Source organism: Asterias rubens, chromosome 2 (assembly GCF_902459465.1).
Source record: "Asterias rubens chromosome 2, eAstRub1.3, whole genome shotgun sequence".
Classification (NCBI taxonomy): Eukaryota; Metazoa; Echinodermata; class Asteroidea; order Forcipulatida; family Asteriidae; genus Asterias; species Asterias rubens.
Window position 1 is genome coordinate 18,849,153 of NC_047063.1, and position 8,175 is coordinate 18,857,327.

The window sequence follows — 8,175 nt, forward strand, 5'->3', positions numbered from 1 at the left end:
TTTGATAGAGACAAAAATACATGGATTATTATTCACGTAGTGCATATTATTATTATCAGCTCTCGTAAATAACTGGGGAAAATATATATTTGTACGTTTATATATTTTTTCATTATTATTTTTAATTGTGCAAAATTATTTTAGCTGATCTTTTATACTTAGTCTAAAACAAAGGGTTTTTCTCTTTGGCAACTTTCGGCATCTAAGATTTTATCGACTTTATTTTAAATCATGTGCTAGTAAAAACTGTTCACATAAAATTAAAAAACAAAGTCGAATCCAGGATTCTTTTTGCGAAAAATCAGAATGGAAAAAAACACCCTAAACTTAAATCCCACAAAAACTCAACCACCCCCCCCCCCCCACATCAGAATTAAACTATCGACGAGCATTCCGGATTAAAACAATATCTGCAACCCTGAAATGTGTTTTGCAACGTGCAATCTTGTTGTTTCAAGAAGATCTCTAAGAGCTAATAGCAACCTTCAATCTTTTCACGCGAGTCTAATACCTGAAATGAAACTGCGTGCGTGCCTAGAATTTCCAGGGCCCAATTTCATAGAGCTGCTAAGCACAAAAATTTGCTTATCATGAAGTTTTTTCCTTGATAAAAACAGGATTGCCAACCAAATTTCTATTTGTTGCATATTGCTTGTAACTGGTATTCAGCTGTTGTTTGATTATCCTGAAAATCACGTAGAAATTTGGTTGGTAATCCTGTTTTTATCCAGGCAAAAGTTTCATGCTAAGCAAATTGTTGTGCTTAGCAGCTGTATGAAATTTAGCCCAGGTCAGTCATCAGATAACAATCCCCGTTGCATACTATTACGGGAACCGAGACACATGTTCTCTCAATATTTTCTAAACCATTAATGCAATACCTCAACACAGTAATTAGTTGTGACCAACGTTGACGTGAAGTAAAGTGTTTCATATTTTAAAGTGCCCTTTATTATCTATACTATAATCTTGCAATAAGAACGGCAAATTTGGCCGTGAGCGGTGAGTGTTTCTATGCCATTAACTACTTAATGCAACCATCTACATTGATACGACTTGACAGCGTGTGGGGTTAGTAGTCTGGAACCTATAACTAGTTACTGCGGGCGTCTTCTGATATCTCCGGGATTTGCCCAGGAATCCTGATCATGTCCTGGTCTCCTGTCTTGGTGTTCAATCCGGAGGTGACCGAGGTCGACTTGGTGAACATACTCGTCCTCTCCAAGAACTGGAAGAAATCCTCGGCGCCACCCGGATCCATCCCATCGTCTAGGGTGGAAACGGTGGCTCGGTGACACACGAAACGCTCCCACAGGCCCTGGAACAAATCCGCCATTTCTTGTCTGATCTGCCTGTTGAGGACACCGTAGAGGATGGGGTTGACTGCTGATGAAGAGTAGGCTATCCACGTCGTCAGGCGCTCCCAGAAAGCTGTACTGCCGGTGCGATGGCCCGAGATCACCCCGTAGACGTGTAAGACGAAGTAAGGAGTCCACAATATTAGAAACATTGATACGATGAAAAGTATTGTCTTGGCAGCTTTCAGATCGCTGCTCGTGATTTTGAAGAAGGACTTAGGCGAGAAGCGGCTTTTCTTGGCGACATCATTCTGACTCTCAGGCACATTTCTCTGGTAGCTGTCGGTCTCTGAGGGTTTATGTGTTTGATTATTGGTCTTCGATCTTCCCACTCTACCGTTGGGGGTCCCACCTCCAACCATTTTGGATACGGTGGTGTTGCCAGCCGACGACCCGGCGGTGTTTCGTGACGCCGTGGCACCGTAGCTCCCGAAGGTGTAGCTGGGTGTTATTTGACGGGCCGCCTGGCGGGCAACCCTGAAGACATTACAGTAGGTTACCACTAGGACTATTGCTGGTAGTAGGAAACACACGCAACCTACAAGCACCACGTACGCGATGTGGGTTGGCGAATGCTCCCAGACGAAAGTACAGTGTCCGCGATGTTGGCTATATGCGTAGTGATTGAGGCCTATCAAGGGCGGCATGGCACACAAACCACTCTGCAACCAAATGTAAGTTATGGTCACTATGGTCTTTGTTGGGGTCAGATTGGCAGCGTGGTCCATTGGGCGGGCTATAGAGTAGTACCTCTCCACGCTGATCAAACATAGAGTTAGTATCGAGGAAAATGCAAAAAATGCATTCAGGAATCCATTGGCTTTGCAGTACGCGTCTCCGAGTCTCCATTCCACGGTGATGGACGATACGATGGAGACCGGCATGACGGTAAAAGCGCAGAGCAAATCCAAAATGCAAAGATTAAAGACAAATAGATGGGTGAGATTGCGGAGCTGGGGTGTCCTGACGATGATGGTGATCACCAGAAGGTTCCCCACGATGGCACCGATGTCTACGAGAATCATCAGCAGCACCGAGACGATTTCCCCGGCCGACAAATTGTCAATCAATCCCGTACCGTTAGTATCGTTCGCCATGGTGGTGGTTTAAATCTTCCCCGGTGTTGTTTAATTCCACATCACTAGGCGTGGATCGTTGAGAATGTCTACCCGTTATTAAAAGCTACCAATTTGAAAACAAAAACCCAAGGTAGCATGTGTGTGAATGAGATAACTTTACAGCGCGCGTGTAGTATGGTTGAGCTGACAGCTGGGTCTCTCGTCGACTGATGATCAATCGAGGTATACCGTTTGCTGCAGTGATCTACACAGCACTACATCTCAGCCCACCAAGGTTGTGACGGGAGCACGTTGGTGATGCAGCGTTGAAATGGTTGAATTGAGCATTCATATACACAACTGGGGGGGGGGGGGGGGGTGACAGAAAGGAGGGGAAATCAGACCACGTCTATACGCACCGTGCATGATAATGATGAAACACGATGACCATAAAACGCTGTACAGCCAAGCAAAGTTAAATCACTGACATGCGTTCAACGTACACCAAGCACGCTCAGAAGTCACCTGTACAAGCTGTACATGGGGATCGAAGCTCACCTCCTTCTCATTTCCATCCAACACGTAGAAAAAGACGAATTTGAAGCCGTCAGTTATTAAACAACCTCGCAATCTGTCTTCAAGTCACCGTCTTCCCCTGTTCAGTATTCCATACACTTGTTTCACTCTCTCTTTCGTCATTAGAACCTTAACCACGCAGCACGCGCTGACCTGAAATTGAAAATTATGCCCTCCTCGCCAGCAGTGCACTCTTCATGTGCTCTCCCTCCTCCCACGCCGAGTCCTTTTACGATCCTTCCAAATAACTTAGACTACATCCTATGTACATAAAGTAAATGGGAGGCTGATCTTTATCCCCGTTTAATAGTTAATAATGCAATTACGATCAGCTGAATGGCACGTACTTTGCCACGGATGTCAAGGGAAAAGATGCAATGCGGCACCATTGGGAAAACAATGATGTGCCTGCCGTGAGACAAAAAATAAATGCTAGCAGAAAATTGATCTTATGGTTCAAACAAACTGCTTTCTATCCCAGCATCAAATTCAATACATTGCCGTTGCTAATAATTGCTTCATTTTGTTTAGAAACCTCTTTCGTCAGCACGATTTATTCAACATTTGTTTTAACAAATACAGAATAGAGGAATGGAAAAACATCTATGTCGATTTATGTTAATTGACTTAAGATTTAAAATGCTGTTTACGCTTCATAACAAAATGGATCAATGATAGTTTCATATTGAGATTTAAATTTCAGTTTCGATAACACTCGAATGCCGAAAATATTGTATTACCGATGTTCTATATAAAATAGTTATTTCACATTATTAGTCATGACGGAATTTGCTCCTTTGTTTTGTAGAACTTTTACACTTTAAACAAATAATTTTAAAGAGATTTACCGTGGCGTTTCCCTTTATCTTCCCTAAGCATATTAAAATGAGGCAGCTATAAAAAGTCCGAACATTAGGTGAGCAACATCTTTGTAGGAACAAAGATTTTGTATAATTTGGGTAGTACGAAGTAGAAGAGGGCGCTAGACAGATTGAACGTGAGTTTAAATCCAGACAACGCGTGAACTTTTTACTCGCGCTCGTTTTTCAACTTGAATGATACAAATTAAAAAAAGCCTTCTGTTTTGCCGTTTGATCTAATTTGTACATAACAGAGCAGCGTCTAATGGAGTTTACTGATTGCAGACTTTAGTATTTACATCGTATCGGTCATTCATTTTCAGACATCATATTTTTCCCCTAAAAAAGAAACTCACCGGGGCGCCCTCTCTCGAGATGATTTCCCGACGAACTTGTTGCACACACAGGTATATCAAACCAAAATAACATAGTGATTAATTAAACAAACAAAAGCCTAAATTAGCCAAAGTTAACAACACACGTGAATAAGTGTTTGAAAATGCTAATCAAATCTTTAGAGCTTGAAAAAAATTCTGTCGGGCATTGCAACCAGGTCTCTCGCTGGCGGGTTTTAACATCGAAATTTCAGCGTCGACATCAACGTCATTTATATAATGTACACCCTTAAATTTACCAAACCGCGCCTACTAGGCTCCGACTAAGGATCCGTCAGCTGTTGATTTTAAAATATGCATTTTTTGGAGCAAGGCTTAGTCTGCAAAGAATCATAAGCTTGACGCAGTCAATATACGATGAAATATTACAAGTTTTTAGTAAAATGTTTATTACGTTATTTGCTAACAGCGTAGCCTATGGCCAAGGTTCACCCAAAACGAGAAGTTAAACAAGTCGTTTTTGACAAAACATTCGGTGATCAATACCAATGTGAGATAAAACATATCCTTGGTGGAATCGACCACTTTTAATGTTTTGGTGAATTTTATGATGGTGTCACTGCTGGGAAGGGAAATAGGCGGGGAATCGCTGTTCGTATAAGTCATGTAGAGGTCAATGTTTCGATTGCTCATTTGTCAATCCTGTTCGCCGAGTGTTAGCTGTGCATTAATATTTTATATTGAACTCGTTTTTATCTCCAATATTAATAGCTGGCCGCACGATGACGACATTGTATATTTTAACACATAACTATTATATTATAAATGCATAAGTGCACACACAAATGCTGACACAATTAAAGGGCGTTATAGAAACCGAGAGCCATATTCATTCAACCTCAATGGACAACACTATTTTCACAAGAGCAACAAGTCCCTGTGCTTATAATCTATTATCAAATGAATCAATGGACCTCAAAAGCGACCTAACAATTACTGTAAAGGAAACCTGTAGACACGGAACCCGCCCCCACAAAAAACCCACAGAGACCCCCCCCCCCTTAACACTCTTGCACAATAAGTGATAATGCAAGTGTACGGGACCTAACTTCTACCTCCATGGTCTGTACGTCCCATCCGAAGGACAAAGCATACGGTAATTGATCTTGCTCAAGGACCAAATGAACTGGCAAACCAGTTCATGGGGGATTTTACATAATCGATAATGGGTTAGACCAAGAAAACCCTGTCTGACGAAATATTTACATAATTCACGGTCCAGGGAGAGGGAGGGAGGGGGGGGGGGCACAACATTCCGGGGTACAGAATCTCGAACCTGTCATTCCCGAATTCGAACCCATTCTCTATGCATAACCTTGGAATGTCCCTTGTACAATGCATGCGATATGTCCAACATTCCCTATTCACATGGACTACGACAACTCAGAATAAATTATACTTGCTATTTGATGCACTTGGGTATGGGGTTATAACAATAACATGACGGTACAGTTTTATTTATTGGTGGATGCATAGTAATTTACATTATGAATATCTATTTGGAAGAATACAGGTAATCACAAAGGTATAATGTCACTCAACATTATCTATACACTTATTAGAATGATCGATACATAATTATAATTATTTATTATAGTACAAATTGTAAAAATTTCTGATGTTCGTTACAAGTTTTTCTAACATTTTGTATTTAGTATCAGTACACAAAGTATCTAAAAACTCACCTATTGACATTGTTGGTAATGGTATCTTGGTTGATGAAAAATGTCTGAGACAGGTGGCTTCGAATCGTACAACCATTTGCTTTTGACCTAACGAGCTCCCAGCCGTACTAGACACGTGAAGAGATCATCACGCCTCCATACCGCATGTCCGATGTTTTTAAATGGCGCCACCAATAGCCCGTACCAGGATTTGCCTAGACTAGTCTCCTGTCTTTATCCGTAACGACAGACAGGTATTGGTAAAAAACCAGTGATTTCATTGGATACAAACAAAAACATGGATAGAAACGTGCTGTGATGTTAGATTTCCACATGTATGTTTTGATGTGTCCGTAGTGATGTGGGTGCAGCTGACCAACGTCACCTGTCGGACCAATCAGAACACAGATATAAAAAGCTTGCTTTCGATCGTCTGCATGCTGTTCACATACATGTACTTTTTGTATGTGTAAGATTTGGCACAATTCTCCATGTGAAAAGAATGTAGGGGAACCGGTGATAATGGACGGGGAATGACGTAGGCTTGATCTCTGGCTTAAATTTACGAGCGACGAAGTGTGACGTTCAGATGTTCAGGCCAGGAATGACCCTACATTCACCGACAGATGTTCGCTAAGCTCAATATTGAATACAATACAAAATGTGACACAATTTAGTACATATCTTCCAATTGCAGTTACACCCGTTCTCAGATAATGCAGTTTCAAAGCATTGCGGCAGAACACCAATAGGTGGTCAAAATGTCCTTCATTTATAACATTAATAACAGACGCTCACACTGCTCCCAGTGAACGATGGGGGCGCTACATACCTCTTGTATTAAAACCCCATTATTGCTGTCTGAAAGAGATATCGTACGTGTTTAATACACACAACATTATGGTAGTATCATAACTAAACTTACAGGAGTCCTTTAGTGGTGGTATAAAATATAGTTTCCACATTATCTACATTGACAAATTACTATTGTGTATAATATTATAATCTACTCGGTTGCCTATCAACATTCACTTTTTGTTAAATAGTTACTGAAAACATTGTCTTCTTGTTTTTTTTCTCTTTACATCGGTTAAATATGTCATTTTATAGTTCTATTCCTACAGATATAATGTTAATACATACTGCACAATATCTGTTCATAATTACAATACGAGTACAAAATATTGTTTAATAATCAACATGTATTTTCAATTCATCCTTGTTTATAGACTTTAAAAAGATCACATCTCTCTCTCTCTTTAGATATGTTATTCGTTTTTAAGAAGTAGGCCTACTTTCATTCCTACCCTATAGACGACGTGACCTATGTTTACATTCAAACCGCCCTCTGTTGACAAAACACTGTGTACGTCATGTTTCGCCGGGACAAAATGACGCGTACGTCATGGTAAGATTGCATACACTTTCTAGTTGGCTGCCAAAACACAAAGGTATTGCCCGGCGGTATGCGCGCGAATCGTGTTATGGTTTTCGAGTGACGTCAGAGGTCACATCGTCTATAGCTTTTACCAGAACAGGGGCCAAAAATTCATCGCAAGACACATTTTCAGTATCACATAGTGGTTTGTATTGTGACTTCACACCTAACAAGCAACTACGATTGATCTGCAATTTCAATCGATCTTTAGTTCTTTGTGAAATCGGCCCAGGGCTCAGTTTCATTCGGCTGCTTAAGCACAAAAAGCAGCTTAACACAACAAAATACTACTCACCAGAATAAGGTTACCAGCCAAACTACCATGTTACATGTACAGTTTGTAACTAGCATCCTGCTCATTTCGGCTTAGCAGAAAATTTGTTAAGCAAATTTTTGCTTAGGCAGCTTAATGAAATAGGGCCCAAGTAACAAACACAACAAGTCCTATCTATTTGTGGCGATTCCGTTCAAGGTTTGAATGGTACAATACAGTCTTGTCCAGACTGGTTTCGGATATTAAAAGAAAAAAAGGTTTGTGTCATAGTCGTTAGGAACACGTTGCCTTGGATCGTACGAGTTGGTCTTTGAAAAAAACTTTGTAACCGTTTGTTTTAAATACAATGATCCACACAAATATGCCTCGACATTGCACGGGTTCCCTCTTACCTCTTCGACTAACACGGTCGGCCATTGGGCCAAATTTTTTACTCCCATAAATGGCCGACCGTGTCAGTTCGCAAAGTAAAAGGAAAACCACGCAATTTCGAGGCATATTTGTATGCCTCATTGTATTCTACTTTTAAAACATCTTTCTAACCATGTGGAT

The 8,175-nt window shown here is 40.8% G+C and overlaps 1 protein-coding gene across 1 annotated transcript; it reads right to left on the bottom strand.

The window, feature by feature from the left end:
* Positions 1–707: 707 nt before the first annotated feature.
* On the bottom strand, positions 708–2,768 carry LOC117306994 (probable G-protein coupled receptor). Its single transcript, XM_033791610.1, has one exon. The coding sequence runs from the start codon at positions 2,453–2,455 to the stop codon at positions 1,094–1,096; it is 1,362 nt and encodes a 453-aa protein (XP_033647501.1). The 5' UTR covers positions 2,456–2,768; the 3' UTR covers positions 708–1,093.
* Between the last annotated feature and the right edge of the window lie 5,407 nt (positions 2,769–8,175).